The 14476-nt window shown below is 64.2% G+C and overlaps 3 protein-coding genes across 3 annotated transcripts; 1 reads left to right on the top strand and 2 right to left on the bottom strand.

Annotated features, from left to right (window-relative positions):
- The first annotated feature begins 24 nt into the window (after positions 1-24).
- Positions 25-3510, top strand: CHLRE_06g293900v5 (uncharacterized protein). The gene is made up of 5 exons (XM_043063471.1): positions 25-283; positions 458-739; positions 1016-1156; positions 1402-2748; positions 2943-3510. Exons 1-5 carry the CDS (start codon positions 227-229, stop codon positions 3168-3170), a joined length of 2055 nt encoding a protein of 684 aa, XP_042924177.1. The 5' UTR covers positions 25-226; the 3' UTR covers positions 3171-3510.
- A 7-nt stretch (positions 3511-3517) lies between these two features.
- On the bottom strand, positions 3518-5705 carry CHLRE_06g293850v5 (uncharacterized protein). The gene is made up of 4 exons (XM_001701542.2): positions 5377-5705; positions 5190-5290; positions 4860-5118; positions 3518-4394 (listed from the first exon to the last, which is right to left on the bottom strand). Exons 1-4 carry the CDS (start codon positions 5635-5637, stop codon positions 4176-4178), a joined length of 840 nt encoding a protein of 279 aa, XP_001701594.1. The 5' UTR covers positions 5638-5705; the 3' UTR covers positions 3518-4175.
- A 417-nt stretch (positions 5706-6122) lies between these two features.
- CHLRE_06g293800v5 (uncharacterized protein) lies at positions 6123-13654 on the bottom strand. The gene is made up of 17 exons (XM_043063470.1): positions 13245-13654; positions 12936-13099; positions 12513-12687; positions 12178-12295; positions 11831-11913; positions 11510-11622; positions 11037-11215; positions 10565-10765; positions 10262-10347; positions 9920-9987; positions 9703-9735; positions 9393-9476; positions 9002-9044; positions 8580-8802; positions 8153-8309; positions 7648-7911; positions 6123-7440 (listed from the first exon to the last, which is right to left on the bottom strand). The coding sequence occupies exons 2-17, from the start codon at positions 13047-13049 to the stop codon at positions 7183-7185; spliced, it is 2199 nt and encodes a 732-aa protein (XP_042924176.1). The 5' UTR covers positions 13050-13099; positions 13245-13654; the 3' UTR covers positions 6123-7182.
- Positions 13655-14476: the final 822 nt, after the last annotated feature.

The raw sequence follows: 14476 nt of genomic DNA, 5'->3' as shown, positions 1-14476 counted from the left end.
GACAGCCGTGTTTGTGTCCCATAGTTAATTCCTGCTTCACGTATTATTACAGACAGTTAGACTGCAAGCGTGAACCAAGCCTGCGACGCCAATCAGCTGCGAAAGTGCCCTTAGTGGATGGTGACAACGCGAGGGCTTGGCGTTAAATTATGCGGATAAATCACAGTTAGCTCTGATAATTCAAAGTCGGCGATAGGGGAGAAAGGGCTGTTTCGGGGTCGGTCCCATGGCAGAACAGCTCTATCGTAAATCGAGGATACAGGGCGCCGTGCCGTCCAGCAATGTAAGCATACTGACGAGATGGGACGGTAGTTGAAGCTTGAGGCGCCCCGTTTCAGTGTCCAACCCCGCCTGGCAGCGCGCACTGGTGCGCACGCACCCAGCACCCAGCCAGCGCTAGCTCTCGTCCATTGCGGAGCGGCATACGTGGTACACTGTCCCTGCTTTCAATCTACAGGTGGATGACTTGGTCTCCAAGAACGTGCTGGCGCAGCTGCGGCGAGACCCGCCCCCACGCCCGCTGCCGGCGGTGCACGACCCTGGGAAAGCCGGTGGAAGGCCTGCCGGCGGGGGCGGCGGGGGCTCAGGTGGGGGTGGACGCGGGGACCCAGTGGAGGCGTCTGACCTCATCTCGTCCATGGCTAAGCGCCTTGCTGCGCTGGAGCGGGAAATGAAGGAGCGGCAGGTTGCGTTGCAGGCGGTGCAGGCGGACAACGCGGCGCTGAAGGGCAAGCTCAAGGTGGGCAGCCGGCAGGGTTCCAGGGCGTGCTAGGGACAGAATGTGTGGATGTGTGGTGGTGTAAATGTGCAGCTGCACCAGCAGCATCAATGGTACGAACCGGGCTCCTGGAAACAGTGCCATGCGCCAGCGGACCAGGCGTCGCGAGACGCTCAAAGCCGCCGTCTACCACCCGCCAGTCCCGCCTGCCACTGCGTTGCCATCGTCTTTTCTTTCTACGCGATTGCAATGGTGGTGGAGGTCGCGAATGGTCACGTGCGCATGCCGCCTGTGTAGGTGGCTGAGGAGGAGATCGCCAAGCGTGCGTTGGCGGCGCTGGAGCCGCCGCGCGACGACTCGCCGGCGGTGATGCACCTGCGCTCAGAAAATGCACGGCTGCGGGCGCAGCTCAAGTACGCATGGAAACAGGTGGCGGAGGTAAGGAGTCATGTGTTCGGGCTGGAGATAAGGCAAGAGGGTTATGGGTTGTGTGGAGTGGGGTCGAGTACGGTAGTGCGAGCGTGGCGCTTCGAGCCTGGCCTGGCACGGCTCGGGAGGCTCACGCTGCAGGTTGGGACGGACCAGCAACACTCAATGAAGTACCGGGAGCTGAGCTTACACACGCTGGTTGGAGGCCCCCTCACCTGGCACGCTGCGTCGCTGCCTGCACCTGCAATCCGCAGATGAAGGGCTTCCTGAACGACTATGGCATGGTCTGGGTGGGCGAGCCGGAGGCGGAGGCGGAGCTGGCAGCACACGGGTACGGCCCCACAGGTGCCGCCACAGGCGGGGCCGGAGCTGGGCCATCCTCGGGAGGGGGGCATCTACAGCCGCTGTCAGCTGAGCCGTCAGACGCGGGGGCGCCGCGGCGGCGCAGCCATTCGGGGGCAAGTGCAGGGCCGCTGTCGGCAGGGGCGGGGGGCCCAACACCAGTGGGGCCTGGCGTAGGGAGAATGCTTGGCGGCGGCAGCCGGAGCCACGGGCCTGGGCAAGCGGGCGGACTGTCCTCAGCGGCAGCAGCGGCACTCAGCCGCGCAGGCGGGGGTCATGCAGCCGGTGAGGAGGCCGCGGCTGCCGGCCCCTCCTCCGCATCCGCGGCCGCCGTACCTGCTGCGCCCGCCGCCGCGCTCGCCAAGCGCTCCTCCAGCTTCACAGGCAACTGGGCAGCCACAGCCCACGCCGGTCATGCCGGCCAGCCCGCGCCGCTTGCTGGGCCAGGCCCGGGGCCGACCTCCTCCGCCAGCAGCAACTCACCCAAGGGGGCGCCGCCCGCCGGCGGCGGCGGCGCGGGCCCAGGGCCGTCGCGGCCGCCGCTGCCCGTCTCGCTGTCGGCCCTGCAGGGCAAAGTAGACGAGCTGAACGACCTAGCGGGCGACGGCTGCGGCCAGATCGTCAAGGACGGCGCGGGGCAGCACGTGCTGGCCACGCGCGACCCCGTGAACCTGGTCATCTACCGCGACGGCCTGCAGATCCACGTGCTGCCCGCCAAGCCCTTCAACGACCCCGCCTCCGCCAACGTCATCCGCGACATCATGGACGGCTACTTCCCCTACGTGCTGAAGCGCGACTTCCCTGACGGCGTGCCGCTGCGCGTGGTGGACCGCACGCACGACAGCATCGACAGCAGCCCCAGCCGCCGGCCGGGGCCCAGCGGCGGCGCCGCCGGCGCAGGTGGCGGCGCCGCCCCGCGTGCCGGCGCCGGCGGAAACGTTCGCACATGGGACGACATTGACGTGGCGGGCGGGGCGGCAGGCGGGCCGACGCCGGAATCCCGGGACAAGTTCCTCAGCCGGCTGCCGCAGGCGGTGATCAAGAACGGCAAGGTGATTGAAATCCGGTCCGACATCAGCAAGATGATGGGCGGGCCGGGATCTGGATCCGGGCACGAGGCCGGCAAGGGTGACGTGGCGCTGGTGTCCACTCCCGTGGACGCGCTGCTGTCCACGATGCAACGCAACCACGTGGGGCCCTCGCTGCCGCCGCCCAGCCGCGACGGCTTGCCGCCAGCGACCGAGGTCACGACGCTGCAGGTGCGCACCGGCGCGGGGGCGTGGCCCTGCCTCTGCGCGTGCGTTGTACTTCCGGGCGCATCCGCCTACACCCGCTGGCTTGTCCGTAGCTACCGTACCCCCAACACAGTGCAGCACTCCCAACAACACCCACATGACGCCTGAAACGCCCCGCTTCCCTGCCCGGCTCCCCTGCCCTGCACCCGCGCACGTAGGTCAAAAGCATGGACGGCAAGCAGACCTTCATCCTCAAGTTCCGATACGATGACACCATCGGCGCACTGCGGACCGCGCTGAACGCGCACCACACGAAATCTGGGCACGCGGGTATGGCCTATGAAATTCGGTCCGCCTTCCCTGCCCGCGCCTACGCGGATGAGGCTGAGACGCTGCGCGCAGCCGGACTCATTCCGAATGGGACGCTCTTCCTCCGTCCGGTGTGAGCGGGCTGGATGGCTGTTTCGTGCCTGGTAGACGTACCGAACTGGCAGCGGATGGTAGCTTAGGGATTGAAGTCTCGTTTTGCGACCTGACATGCGCAGGGGTTTTGCAACCTGACATGCGCATGTGTGGCACTGAGTCGACCTGTTTTAGAAAGCGCGGCAACGTTTCCGAATTGCAAGTACTTAACTGCCTGTTTTTACCGTGCTTGTCGGCTTGGACTCCACAGCACCTGAGTGATCTGACTTGTTGCTTTTGAGGCGCGCTGGCATCACCCCTGATCAACCTGTACACCTTCCAATGCTATTCAAGACCCGCGCATGACCGTGCAATACGGTACACTTGACATATCGAATGGTGATTACAGTTGTCCCTCAGCGGAACTCAAGCTCAGTCTGTCCTATGTATCATATACGTGCATGTACTATGCACGCCTTCTTCCTTCACCCAATCCCTGATTCATCTGGTTAAGCCGCGCACGCAGTACTGCCATTTGCAGCCGTCGGCGAACGCCCTAGTATCACCCCAACACACTATAAGGCCAAGCCCGCTACGAAGTCTACCATCTACAATTCTTAAGCCCATACTACTGCGACGGGCAGCAGCCTGCGGGCGCCGGGTCATGCCTTCCGCAGCACCCCTACAGCATCTGCCAGGGCTGTGCTACCTCGCAATGCTCGCCGCATCCACCATCTGAGCCGCCATGAGAGCCACCGGCATAGTCCAGCGACCTCAGCGCAGCCGCGCAGCTCAAACTCCCTGGTACCAGAACACCCGCCTTGCGGCTACATCAGACCCCAGCCGCCGGTTACTCCCGGCCTCCACTGCTGCGGCTGATGGCGCCCGCAACCGCAACTGTTACGCCGCTGCGCCGGCTGACGGCTTTGCGCTTGCCCTGGCGCCAGGCCGCTCCATAGCGCAAGCGCCCCCCAGCTCCTGCCTCCTCCAGCGCCCCGCCTTGCGCCACCCCGCGCCGCTGCGCCCAGCGCCGCTACCACGCGCTCCTCCTAGTGCGTCAGCTTCTCCAGCGCCTCGGCCTCGTGCTGCAGGCGCATGAGGTACTTCTGCTCGCGGAAGTTGATCCACTCGTACTCGCCCTGGTCCACCAGCTTTTGCCGCCACGCCTCCACGTCGCGCCAGGCGGTGCCGGGCTCCAGCGCCTCGCGGCGGAACATGGTGGCCAGGTTGTGGTAGTGCGTGGACACGTCGTCCAGCACCCGGTCGCGCTGGGGGCAGGAGGGAGCGGGGGAAGGAGGGAGCGGGGGTGGGAGGGAGCGGGGGTAGGAGGGAGCGCGGGTGGGAGGGAGCGGGGCGGGAGTGTGGACAGGAGTGGGGCAGGAGCGGGGCGAGGGAGTCTTTTGAGAGGGTGTTGGGGAGAGTGTTAGGAAGTCGAGGCGGGAGGAGCAGGGAGGCGCTTTCCACGTGCATGTACGGTACCCTGAGACCGGGGACCCGAACCCACAGGGGGCAGGGCATGGGGGCAGGGTTTGGCAATGGCATGCCCCACTCCCGACGCTGCACCGTGAAGCTATATCCTCTTGGCTTCAATGCACGACACCCCCTTCGGCTTCCGAGGCAGCTACTGCTGCTGTTGATAGCAGCCGTGGTGCCGGCAGGCAGAACAACCCTGAGCGGTTCCCCTGCCCCCGGCTGCTGGTGAAACCCTGAGGCTCCTGTCCAGGCGCGCCCACCTCATGGTCTGTGAGCTTGCGGATGAACTTCGCGGGGCTCCCGCCCCACAGCTCGCCAGAGGGGATGCGGCGGGCCGGAGGCACCACCGAGTTGGGGGCCAGAATGGACTCCGACTCCACGACGGCACCCTCGCACACTACCGAGCGCGCGCCGATGATGACTTTAGGCTCAACGCGGCACGAGCGCAGCACGGCGTAGGGCTCCACGGTCACCTTCTCGCCAATCAGAGTCGCCGCGTTCAGCCCCGTCGGCACAGCCCTGCGTGCACGACCCCGTGTTCAGAAATGCGGCACCCCCGGTAATTTCATGATTCCCAGATTCTGACGCACCGGGCAGCGTGAACGACAGCGCGGTCCAGGATAGCAGACCGGTTGCCCAAGCGAATTTTGTTCAGGTCGCCGCGCAGCACCGCTCCAAAGAACACGGACGCCTGCACATTCAGTAATCCATTGGCTCATGTGGCATAAACATGCTGCGGCGTCTCCCCCGGGCAGCAAAAGCTCCGGGACTGCTCACCCCTCCATAGATGTCCACATCACCGCAGACGACCGCATTTGGCGCCACAAACACATCCACGGGGTAGTAAGGCTCCTTATCCAGCAGCGGAAAGATGCTGCGTTGCCGGTTGTACCACTCGTCCTCAATGAGGACTTGCTTCACCGAGGGGCCGTTCGGGGCATCGAAGAACTGCGAGGACACGCCGCGAAAGCTCTCGGCGGTCTGCGTGAGCCCCGCCCGTGCAAAGGGCACCAGAGACTGGCCCACGCGCTTGAGCATGGTGATGCTCCGTTTGCTCCCGCGAGCGGACTAGACCTAGCCCTTCAAATGTAAAGGTATGCACTTGCTACCTAACTATATCACCAAATGCAGCTCAGGTCCCGCCATGCAAACCGTGCCTTCGCACGCTGCCCCATTCCGCGTGCCGCCCATCAGCCCCCATGCGGGTGCGCAAGGGTATGTTTGTTTGCAGCTGTTGCTGTTTTCCACCAGCCCCCTCATTCCAGGAAAAGGGGGCTACATATGCACACCGTACGTGCCTTGAGCGCAGTGGCTAGGGTTGGCCGTTGGCCAAGAATGGCGTGTCAGCTGTGTAACGCACCCTCTTGCGCACCCTGGTGGAAGCCGTGCACTGCTGTGCATTCGCAGGTACTGTTGGTGCTTGCAAGCGCCTTGCCCTCTCGAAAGCTCTATGAGCCATCACGCTGCAGGGAGAATGGAGCTGAGAGACCGAGGAGAGCTGGGCTGAAGTGCTGCGAGCCCCGCGGCTATGGCCAAGAGGACTGAACAGGCCAGCCAGATCACGAGCCAGGATAAGGTGCTTAACACCAGGGGAGGGCCGACACTGTAATGTAGGATGCATGTGTCCATGAACGAACGGCGACCGGAAAACCGGTATGCGCGGTGGTTGGATCAGGTTAGACCAGGTTGGATGGCATGAAAGGGTGAACGACGAGAGACACATCTGGCAACCGCATCATCGGCTTACCCGGGGTTCTGGGATTAGGTAGCCTTCTGCGTGTGCCCATTCACAGTCACGCCGGCCTTTCACGCAACGTTCAACCGCTTATCTTCTATACCGGTACCCAAACCTGGACACCCGCCTCCGGCCTAGTTTAATCACTTTGCGTAGCCGCCGTGCCGTGCCGTGCCGTGGAATGCTTGCACCATGGCTAACATCGTATACACTTCTAGGCTGAGTCCATGGTCCCGTGCCAACACTGTAAGCACCTCTCTCACCCTAGCCCCCTGCTTCTCTATGCAGGAATGTGCGCACATCTCTAGCAGCATCCAATCATGAGGGCATGCAAGCCTGTTAGCAACGTCTTCGGCATTTGCTAGCAGTTATGCTCCATAAACCAACTGCTCTCGAGCTCTGAATGAATGGTTCCGGGCCCACATTCATAACATGCAGCTTCACATAGCATAAACCGCATGCACGGAAGTTCACATATGATGCACGTGCGCGAGCACCAAGCATTAACGGCGGCATACGAACCAGCAACATATGGCACGAGGCCGCGGTCAAGATCATTGTGGCAAACCTGGTGCATCTTTAATGCAGCTGCCTGGCCATGCGGCGCTCCCCACGCTCCCTGACATTTGGTTTGGCATGTTTGGGTTTTGTTGATCCTACTCCATTACCCTCCATAGATGTCCTCGTATTATAGTAGCCCATGCGCGTCGCCCCCCACACATGTCTTCAATTTCTTCAATAAGGCACCCATCTCCCCTGGCATAACGTCTTCGTGAGCGCGGCAACCCAGCCACACCTGCCCGTCCCGCGCCTGGACCTGGTTCTCGTGACCCTGCTTACCTCGCCGCTCAATCACCAGCATTTCCTCCCGCACCACCGCCTCCTCCTGCTCCTCCACCTCCCCCCTGCCGCAGTGTGAGCCCCCGTGCGCCCCCCGGGAGCGGCCACGTGATGCCGGTGCTCTCCCAGCTGGCGTTGCCGGGCCAGCGCGGCCCCGCGCCCAGTGTGAACGTGCGCTCGTTGGCTGGCAGGTAGAGCGGGTAGCAGCTGGCGAAGGCGAAGCGGGGCAGGGACGCGTACAGCGAGTCGTGCGCCGGGGCCATGGCCTGCAGGGAAGGGAGGAGGAGGCGGGGGGAGGGGCGCGCGGGCGGGTGGGTTGCGGTAATGGTACCCGGCAACCGGTGCGAGGGAGGAGGACGGCACCGAATGGCGCTGGTGGTGGTGGTGGTGGTGGTGGTGGTGGTAGTGGTGGTGGTGGTGGTGGAAAGTAGAGGGAAAGGCAAACGGTCTGCCACCCGCCCGCACACACGCACCTGCTCAAACGTGAGCACGTCGCCGGCCGGGTGCAGCAAGCCGTAGGGGTGTGCGCAGTCCGCGCCCTTGCAGTGCACCAGCACACTCAGCACGGCGTCCAGCCGCGACAGCAGCGCCGCCGGCGCCTCCGCCGCCAGGTTGGTCTGCTCGTACGGGTCAGTGGAGAGGTCGTACAGCTCGCGGCGGTTGCCCTTGCACCAGACCGAGTACTTCAGGCAGTACACGGGCGGGCCCTGGCGGGCGGCGTCGGCCGGCTGCGGCACCTGTGTGTCGGTCGGGGAGCGGCGCGCAAGGAGCTCGAACTCGCGGCTACCCCAAGGGTTTGGACCGATGGACGCCAGGCAGGGTTCAAGAGCGATGAATGCCGCGCCGGTCCCTGGCACAGGCTCGGTAGGCCATGCTACCGACATGCAAGGCTATCAAGCCGCAGAGGCCCGGATTGGGGTGGCTTGCTGGCGACAGCTGCACGCACAAGGCGAGGCGACAAAGGCGAGCGGCACGCACCATGAGCGCGGGCGGGACGCTGGTGCCCGCCGCCGCCAGCTTCTGCTGCGCCGCTGTGAAGTTGGGTCGTAGGGTGGAGCACAGGCGCAGCGCCTTGAATGTGATGCCGGGGAAGTAGCCGGCCTTGGAGTCCGAGTCCCACGCCTCCAGGATGACACTGCGGATGTGGAGGACGGAGCCAGGGGGGGGCATTCCGCATTCCATGAGGGCTATCAATATGCGGGTTGGGATGGGGGATGCAGAGAGGCATCACAGCAGGGAGCAGAGCCGGGACAGGTTGCGGCTGCAAGGTGGTGCAGGATCTGTGGGGTGCGGGGCTGGGGTGGTGGACAGGGCACGGCAGGTGTTGGTCAAGAGAGCAGCAGCAGCAGCAGCAGCAGCAACACGGACCCGGGCGCAGACGCATGGTGTTGGGCCGGCGCCTCACCTCTCGCGGCGCCAAATGGGCGGCGGCGACAGCTTGGACCCGGCAGCCACGCTGCTGTTGCTGCCAGCCGCCGCGGCCCTCACACCGCTGCTTGGGTACGTGAGGGACGCAGGCGCACTGGTGGTTGTGGCCACTGCTGCGCGCAGGGCCTGGTCATACAGGTCAGTGGTGAGGCCGGGCAGCGGCAGCGGCAGGCCGTCAAGGCCGCGGGGCTGGGGCAGGCCTGCGTGGGCGGTGGCGAGATGCGGGAGCGGGGGCGGGAGTAGGAAGGGGAGTGGGGTGGAGAAGTGCGCCCGCGCTGGGAGGATGGTGCACAGCAAGGCCCGCGGTCTGCAGCACCCACAGGCCACGGCATGAGAGGGTGGGTGTGCGGGGGTTGCAGGCGGCAGCGCAGCTGCGTCCAGCACCGCGCGCTTGCTCACCCGCCAGCGCCAAGATGGTGGCTGGGATGTCGATGAGGTTCGCCTGTTGGTTTGGGGCAGCTCGGTCCGGTCAGGCAGCTGCCGCACCAGGGTGGCATCAGGAGTGCGCGCGCAGGACTTGGTCCCAACCCGGAACCACCCACAGCGTGCACCACTCACGACTATCCCAGCGACTCCCAGACCTCCCACACGGGGGGGGGCACCATGCCGACGGGTCTGAATATGTTCTCCTCACTCATGCGGCCCTCCAGTCGCGGCCCATTGCGGCGGGCTCCAGGCCGCGGCTTCTCGCGTGCCCTAGCCCCAAAGCCAGAGCCTGGATGCATCGGCATCGGCCATCCCATGAAGCTCCCACCCCCCTCACGCCCACTCCCGCCCCGACCTAACCCACCTGGTAGGGGCTGACCACGCCCGCCTCCACGCCCGGACCCCGGATGAACAGCGGCACGCGGTTGTCTTCCTCCAGGTTGGTGCCCTGGAGCCAGAGGGAGGGGAGGGTGAGTTAAATATTATTCCAGAATCCATGTAAAAAAACTTGGGCGCGGGCAAGAGGGGCAGAGGGACGGCGGGCGTGTTGGCAAGGGTGAGGAGGGAGGCGGCATCAACGCACGGGGCTGTGCGCTTATCATGTGCGCGTGTGAGTGTTGTTTGCATTGGCTGTCGGCATCTAGCTCGTCGCGTGCCATCCGACATGGGCTCACCTTGCCGTCCAGCAGCGAGTGTTGCCCCATGTGCTGCGAGGGCAAGCAAGGGCGCCATGGTGTGATGCACTTTAGCGTTCATCTAGTTCGCAAGGCGCCGTCACAACTAGTCATCTGGACACAAACGCGCAGGTACAACACAGGCTGCTACACTACCAGGTAACCCCGCCCCTGCCTCCCCTTCCGCTTACGTGATCCCTTGCAACAGCCAGCTTACCAGCCCGTTGTCGGATGTGAAGATGATGTAGGTGTTATTCAGAATGCCACGAGCCTCCAGTCGGTTGACTGTTGGCAGCCGGACGCGTTGCAAAGGGGTGCGGGCGGCAAACGTATTGCGTGTTAGCGTTTTACCCATACCAAATCCTTCCTGTCCCCCATGCAACTTGCGATATAGCTTGGCACACGTAATGCCTGTGGCTTGGCACACGTAATGCTTGTGATGCCTGTGATGCGATGCCTGTCAGCAATATCCCGCCCGCGCCCCCAACCCAGCATCCCTGCCGCTGCCCGGGACAGCCCGCAGCCTGCAGCCCCTGCTGCTGCGTCAGGCAGCTCTCACCCAGCGCCTCCAGCATCTCGTCCACGGCCCGCAGCGCCCGCAGCCGCGCCACGTACAGGTCCGTCATCTGCTGCACCGACTGGGCCCTGGGGCGCGTGGAGGTGGCGGCGGAGGAGGCAGAGGTGGTGTGAGGCCAGGGACGGAGTATCCAGGCAGCAGGAAAGCAAACGCCCCCGCCCGCCCGCCTGCAGCCGTCGATGCATCCACTACCGCAACCGCAACCACCACCACAGGCCGATAGCCGCCCCCACAGGCCCGCCCTCACGCACCCCCGCACCCACGCCCACCCACGCCCTCACGCACTTGGTCATGTCGATGCGGGTGTCTGGGATCAGCGGGTTGGGCGTGCGCAGCGTGGGGTTGGCAGGCAGCTGCAGGCCCGGGTACAGGCCCGCGTGCCGCGCCGCGGGCGGCGGCGGCACCCAGCCCTCGCCGTTGTTGTCCTTGTGCGGCGTGGCGGGCGTGAGGTGCAGGTACAGCGGCTTGCGCGCGGCCACAGCGGTGCTGCGGAAGGCGGGGCATATGCAACGGCGGCGGCGCGGCAACTCAGCTGGCGCTGGAGGAAGGCGGGGCATATGCAACGGCGGCGGCGCGGCAACTCAGCTGGCGCTGGAGGCCCTGTCAAGGGGCTCAGAGCACATTGGGCGTCGCGATCACTAGGCCCTCACAAGTGCTGGCATCCGTAAAGTCACCAAGGCGCTTGGTGTAAGAACGTTCATTGTTCTCGTTGTTAGCACCCAGAGTCGCGTGTGTTGCGGCCCCTGCCCGGACGCACTCTATGTACGCCAGCGCCTTGTCTCGGATGAGGTCGGTCTGGTACTGCCCACTCAGCGGCGGCGTGCTGGGGCCGCAGTTGAGCGAGAAGGTGGAGTTGTACAGCGCGTAGGTGCCGGTGGTCAGCGCTTCGAAGCTGTCCCAGCCGCGGGGGCAGACGACGCCGGCGGGCAGAGGCACCTGCACACAAAAGGCAGGGGTAGGACGAAGGGCGAAGGGCGAAGGGCGGGGCAAAGGTACAGACTCCAGTCACGTCGCCCGGCAACGTCGACCTGCTGTGGGGCTGCGGGGTGATTTGTATCCCGAGCCTTTTCCTAGCCCAGCATGACAACGCCCTGGCGCCTGTGCGGCACCTGATGCGCCACACCCCGCGCCTGGCCACGGTGCCGGCACTTGCTCGTCGCTTCCCACAACCTCACATGCCCCCCCCCCCGCCCCGAAGACCACGCGCTGCCGCGCCCGTGCCTCGCTCACCCCGAAGCTGTTCAGGAACTTGCCGACCAGCACGGTGTGGTAGCCCGCCGCCTGCAGCCAGCCCGGCAGCCAGTCGCCGTCCAGGCCGCTGCGCGCGAACTTGCCAAAGGCGCCTGCGCACCAGCGGTCGAGCGCACATGAGAGGCACGCCAGCGGTTCTCATGTCCGACCGTCCCGAGTCCCAACCCACATCAGCAAGTAAGGCCGCGCACCCAAATGTAGTTGTTGCTAAGCGAGCACTGTTGCTAAGCGAGCACCACGCCACAGAGGCGCCCACCAGGCCTGCGCCGCGTGTAATAAAATAGCCCATGCGCAACCCACCTGCAGGGTACCAGTTGGCGGTGACGTTGCTGCAGTGGCTCAGGCGGCCCGTCAGCAGCGACACGCGCGCCGGGCAGCACACGCTGCACCATGACACGGACCGTGTTGGGGGCGAGGGAACCCGAGGTGCGGTCATGGGGGTGTGCAGGTGGTGCTCATCAGTCACGTACCCAACGACTCCGTACGGTGGCCCGGTCGGCCCCTTACAGCTGGCCGCGGGATTGCAGCCCACAAACCCAGCACGCAACCCCCCCCACCCCTCTCACCTGGTATTTACAACCCACCCCTCTCACCTGGTATTTACAACCCACCCCTCTCACCTGGTATTCACAACCCACCCCTCTCACCTGGTGGAGACCAGCGTGTTTGCGAAGCGGCTGCCGCTGGCCCCGATGAGGCGGTGCAGGGCGGGCATGTAGGCGGGGTCGGCCGAGCCCAGCACCTCATCCTGGTCGTCCGTCACCACTGCGGCGTGTGGCGCGGTTGACAGAAAGAGAAAGAGAGACGGAGAGGGAGAGGGAGAGGGAGCATGTCTGCATGTGTCCATGGTGTCAGGTCGGATCGGGTTGCGCGAGGTGCGCGTGAGCGCCCCAAATGCCTAGCGCACCGCACAGAACTGCCAGCCGCCGTTCGGTCCCTTGACCCGTGTGCAGCGGCCCGTGGTGGCGTGGCGGCCGCTCACCCACGACAAAGTTAGGCGGTGAGGCGCCACTCAGCGGAAGGCCGCTCAGCGGCCCTGGTGGCGCGGGCGGCGCGGGCGGGCACCGGGACTTGCTCCCTGGCCCGCTCCTGCAGCGCGTGTCGGCGGCACCGGAGGTCGCCTTGGAGGGCGCTGGCCCCCGCTTTCCCTTCCCAGCCTGCAGCGCAGTGCAAGACGTACGGCGTGTGACGCGACCTCCACAGCATCCTGACAGGAGACAGCGTGTCAAGCTTTTAGGGCGCCGCATTGGCCAGCGGGACTGGAGCCGCCGCATATGTGCTCGCAGAGGGTTCGTACATGCACCCGCGCCGCGCTGGCGTGCCATACGCTGGCGGGCCCCGAGGCCCCGCTTCATAGTTCCCCAGATGTTGCCTGAAACAGGCACGTCAACTCATGCATCCTCACGTTTTTCCGTGCGTGCGCGCACGCGGGCGAAGCAACCATCAGCACGAACACCAGGAGGAAAGATGTCATCCATCGACTACGGCTGCCCCGCTTCTGTAACCCAGGGGCCCACATGTGCGCCATGCGTTGCTTGCGGCACCTCCTTCCTACACAAGAACCGCTGCCTGTCATCGGAAGAGCCGCGGTGGGCACACGAATGACAAGGAGCAAGGAAGGGGAGCACGTCCGCGCACACAGGGCACGCGAGTGTCTGGGCGCCTAAGAGTACCCGCTAGCAAATATACCGACATTTCATCATCGAATGTCTACCTTGGAGTTAGTGACGCTTAGGAACAGCGAACTGTCTATGCATCGGAGCCGCTGCGCCCGCCCGCGCGCCCGCGTGCCCGCAAGGTGCTGTAAGTATAGATATTAGCTATCAGCGCGTATATGCAGTTTATTACCCAAGCTCAGCAATCTCCGCGTGAGTGACAAACAACTGAGTGTTGGCTAAATGAAGCGCGCTATAGGTCCGCTCAGATACATATACAGTATGTAGCAGCTTATGCATAGTGTACGCCGCTGGCGGGAGTGAGCAGATTTAGCAAAATGCACGAAGAATGCGAAAAGGTATACTCAGCGCTACAGAACGCTATTTCGTCCTCTTATCATAACAAGTTCGTGTAACTACCGCGACAGTGCTCCGTGCTTGTCTTTTTCTTTGCAGCGACGCGGGAACCGGTTTGGTAAGGCCACCGTTTGGCCACAACCGACGAAAGCGCGCGTCCCCACAGCTCAACATTTCCCCTTCCCATGTCCTGGCCGCAATTCCGGGACTGCATCCCACGGACCAACTAGCTATCTACATGTTGTGTTATAAATACCGTCCGGGGCAACCCGGAACGTGCACCACAGCCTCTGCGCCCCAACTTTGTGCTGACCTGTGCTCGGCGCAGTTTGGCGCCGAATGCGGCTTTGCCCACGAAACCTTTCTGTCCGTGCCCCTGCCTGCCCCGCCCCGCGGGCACACAAAAAGGTTTCGCGGGGCAGCCGGGCAGGCACACCGTGACACACAGGAAGTTTCGTGGGTGGGCAGCCAGAAATCTTCGTGGGGCGATTAAGGGATAGTAATAGGCATCCGTGATTCAGGGGGGGGGTAGAAAGCTCAGATTCTTACCCCATGCTCAAAATTACAGAGCTTTAGGAGAGCATTATGCACGTACTTTTAGTTTTTTAAGGGGGTGTCTGGTGAGGAAGTTCTGGGCCGCTAAAGTTGGGGGGTCGGTCCTCGTCCCTGGGGGTCCGTCGGGTTTCGGGAGCTCATCCTGGCGGATTTCGGGAAGCGCCCCACAAGCAGAACTAGGGGCCAAACGCAGCAGTACGAGGCTCATATGTGCACGTTATGACGTAATAAGCACAAACAAAGCGTGGGAGGGCTAAGTTGCGCGTCCGGGCGTGGACATGTCGGGACATGTCTCCACATTCAACACATGCGCACTGACACAGCTGGGCTCTGAAGCGCTGGTGCGCATGAGTTCACGTCTAACAAGGCTGCCGATGCA

Source organism: Chlamydomonas reinhardtii, chromosome 6 (genome assembly GCF_000002595.2).
Source record: "Chlamydomonas reinhardtii strain CC-503 cw92 mt+ chromosome 6, whole genome shotgun sequence".
Classification (NCBI taxonomy): domain Eukaryota; kingdom Viridiplantae; phylum Chlorophyta; class Chlorophyceae; order Chlamydomonadales; family Chlamydomonadaceae; genus Chlamydomonas; species Chlamydomonas reinhardtii.
The sequence above is the reverse complement of the archived record's forward strand: the minus strand, read 5'-3'. Positions and strand labels throughout refer to the sequence as shown.

Excerpts from the sequence above, each read along its gene's own strand:
- CHLRE_06g293900v5 (XM_043063471.1), top strand. The coding sequence starts at position 227 with ATGGCAGAACAGCTCTATCGTAAATCGAGGATACAGGGCGCCGTGCCG. Across the intron at positions 284-457 it reads GCGCCGTGCCGTCCAGCAAT|GTGGATGACTTGGTCTCCAA; the intron begins GTAAGCATACTG and ends TTCAATCTACAG. Across the intron at positions 1,157-1,401 it reads CATGGAAACAGGTGGCGGAG|ATGAAGGGCTTCCTGAACGA; the intron begins GTAAGGAGTCAT and ends TGCAATCCGCAG.
- CHLRE_06g293850v5 (XM_001701542.2), bottom strand. The coding sequence starts at position 5,637 with ATGCTCAAGCGCGTGGGCCAGTCTCTGGTGCCCTTTGCACGGGCGGGG. Across the intron at positions 5,291-5,376 it reads ATGTGGACATCTATGGAGGG|GCGTCCGTGTTCTTTGGAGC; the intron begins GTGAGCAGTCCC and ends CTGAATGTGCAG. Across the intron at positions 4,395-4,859 it reads GCAAGCTCACAGACCATGAG|CGCGACCGGGTGCTGGACGA; the intron begins GTGGGCGCGCCT and ends TCCTGCCCCCAG.
- CHLRE_06g293800v5 (XM_043063470.1), bottom strand. The coding sequence starts at position 13,049 with ATGTGGGCCCCTGGGTTACAGAAGCGGGGCAGCCGTAGTCGATGGATG. Across the intron at positions 9,988-10,261 it reads CGAGATGCTGGAGGCGCTGG|TCAACCGACTGGAGGCTCGT; the intron begins GTGAGAGCTGCC and ends GGCTGCCAACAG. Across the intron at positions 9,045-9,392 it reads GCGTGGTCAGCCCCTACCAG|GCGAACCTCATCGACATCCC; the intron begins GTGGGTTAGGTC and ends CCAAACCAACAG.